The sequence below is a fragment of the Electrophorus electricus genome, chromosome 13 (assembly GCF_013358815.1).
Source record: "Electrophorus electricus isolate fEleEle1 chromosome 13, fEleEle1.pri, whole genome shotgun sequence".
NCBI classification, from domain to species: domain Eukaryota; kingdom Metazoa; phylum Chordata; class Actinopteri; order Gymnotiformes; family Gymnotidae; genus Electrophorus; species Electrophorus electricus.
Genome location: NC_049547.1, coordinates 16,784,770 through 16,787,361, shown reverse-complemented (window position 1 = coordinate 16,787,361; position 2,592 = coordinate 16,784,770). Strand labels below are relative to the sequence as shown.

Below are 2,592 nucleotides of genomic sequence, written 5' to 3'. Positions count from 1 at the left end.
CGGTGGACAAGAAAAATCCCATGCTGGTCTACGTACATGATCCATCGTCTACGGTCACGATCATTTCAGTTTGTGAATTAAGCTAGATTTATAAATATATTAAAAAAAAAAACAAGTTCTAAAGTCATTATTGAACTGCCTGGGATTCTTGACACATCGGAAAAGCAGAATTTACGTTATGGTTTTAACAACGGTCTCTAATTTGCATGGACGGGTTATATGACCCGGCAGAGGGAGCCAGGCACCGTTGGTGGTGCGGACCTTCACTATTATTTTGACAGCAGGCGCATAGCTAAAAGTCTGTTTAACAGTCATTTACATATTTACATGTTACAAGGTAACTGCTTTAGTGTCAAAATCAGCAGGACATTAACAGTATTTTCCCCTTTAAAATACATTTGGAAAAAGTAACCATAATCTGCTGGGGTGGTTGGGGGAGGTGTGTGTATGTGTGTGTTTCTGGGGGGAGGGGGGGGGGGGTGCTATGTATGTGGTGGTGTTTGTAGGCTGGCCTTACAATTTCTTGTAAAGTTGTTTGGGTTTTTTTGTAATAAAGTTTCTCTAAAACATTTTGTAGACATTTATTGTTATGCAAATCAAGAATTTTGTTTTATTTTTAAATCTTTTTAAAATCTATCCGTTTAAATATAATCTTAAAAGTACGCCAGTTAATATGAAATCATTATTATAGTTAAAGTTGGTTATATAGGCTATTGTGTCATAATGGGATACAACTCATTTGATATATGGGTTTAATACATTTCATTAAACTCCTGAAATTACCATTCGAGTTCTCGCCATTTTTCTGAACCAATCACAGCGCGCAAAAATCCATGACCCATCCAATCAGGAGAGAAATTCTGCGTCCCAGCCTACGTTTAAGTATTAATTAGGTTCAATTTTGCACTTTACTGTCTGAAGAAGGCGAAGGAAATTCTATCGTGTAATTGAACTGCTGGTGTTCACCGTTAACTGTCAACATGGTTGATACATTCTGTGCAACTTGGAAGCTTACAGACAGCCAGAACTTTGATGAATACATGAAAGCGCTTGGTAAGTTAAAACGGCACACATACAACTGATTTTGGCACTGTAAATTCTTTGGAAATATGTATCATTAGGGCTGTTTGTATTTAGATTGAAATATTAATGTCTGAACATTAATATGTGAACAAATTTGAATGTGCGAACATGGTTGTAAACAAACCAGCGTATGTTTCGTTATCTAATTGCATTGTGGTTATTTTAACAGGTGTTGGGTTTGCAACAAGGCAAGTGGGCAATGTTACCAAGCCTACTATTGTCATTAGCCAAGAAGGGGAGAAAGTTGTGGTTAAAACACTGAGTACTTTCAAGAACACTGAGATTTCCTTCAAACTAGGAGAAGAGTTTGATGAAACCACTGCAGATGACCGGAATGTCAAGGTTGGTCGATTTGACTTTTTTTTTTTTTTACTGCTGAGAGATACTATTCTATACTTGTGATATTATCCAGAAGGAATCTTGTGGTACATGTGGTACTATTCTATCTTAAAACCATGAGTGCAGTTAAAATACTGATGTTAAACTGAATTCATGCTATATGGTGCACCTAATACAGAATTAAAATTATGTTTAAAATTTTTTTTTTTCTGTTACAGATACTACTGTATTTAATATTTGGTATTAATCAGGTCATGAGTTTTGTTTTTTAGTAAAATGAGCAACCTTTTCTTTACTGTGAAACAGTGACCAAATTGAGCGTAACCATGAATCAACCCTGTATGTGTTCTGTCTGATAACAGTCGACAGTAACCTTGGATGGAGACAAACTGGTCCATGTTCAGAAGTGGGATGGAAAAGAAACCAAGTTTGTCAGAGAAATCAAGGATGGTAAAATGGTCATGGTAAGATTTCTTGTAATTCACAACTATTCCAGTTAGCATTTTACATCAGAAAAATGTGTTGACTATGCTTCACAAATTAATTTTTTGCCATAATGCCTATTAATGCTAAGGCTATTTAGTGTCCACAAATGTTGTCTGATAATGATATTAATGATTATAACACCACTTTGTCTACTTTTTGCTTCCTTTGTCACTAGACTTTGACTTTTGAGGGTGTGCATGCAGTTCGCACATATGAAAAGGCATAGTGTGAAACTAATGGATGCCTCAGTCTACTCCTGGCAACTTGACAACGATAGAGCTGCATTTTTTCATTATATGATTACACTTTCCCTTTTTAAAACATGGGACACTTTTTTTAAACTACTTTTTATATCAAATGCATGACTTATGGACTTAATTGTTGCATGTTATAGACAGTCATTTTTGACCAATTGTGTAAAACTGAGTTAAATACATACTTGATGACATCCTGAGTGTCTTTTTGTTTATTGTTTTGCCCACACACCAATTTGCATTTCAAAAGAAATCTTGCTATACAAAGAGTCTAGAGGCAAGATGGAACTCAAGTCTGCCACATTATAATGTTCCATTTATTTTGCTGACTTGCAGAAAGTAATCAGATAGATAGAGTGTATTTTAAAATGATCTATTTATTAAAACTGAGATAGCAAGATATGTGTAATTTAGATAAATATTGGAGAGA

The 2,592-nt window shown here is 35.0% G+C and overlaps 1 protein-coding gene across 1 annotated transcript; it reads left to right on the top strand.

Annotated features, from left to right (window-relative positions):
- Positions 1-896: 896 nt before the first annotated feature.
- fabp7a (fatty acid binding protein 7, brain, a) lies at positions 897-2,359 on the top strand. Its single transcript, XM_026999830.2, has 4 exons — positions 897-1,053; positions 1,253-1,425; positions 1,785-1,886; positions 2,084-2,359. The coding sequence occupies exons 1-4, from the start codon at positions 981-983 to the stop codon at positions 2,132-2,134; spliced, it is 399 nt and encodes a 132-aa protein (XP_026855631.2). The 5' UTR covers positions 897-980; the 3' UTR covers positions 2,135-2,359.
- The last annotated feature ends 233 nt before the right edge of the window (positions 2,360-2,592 follow it).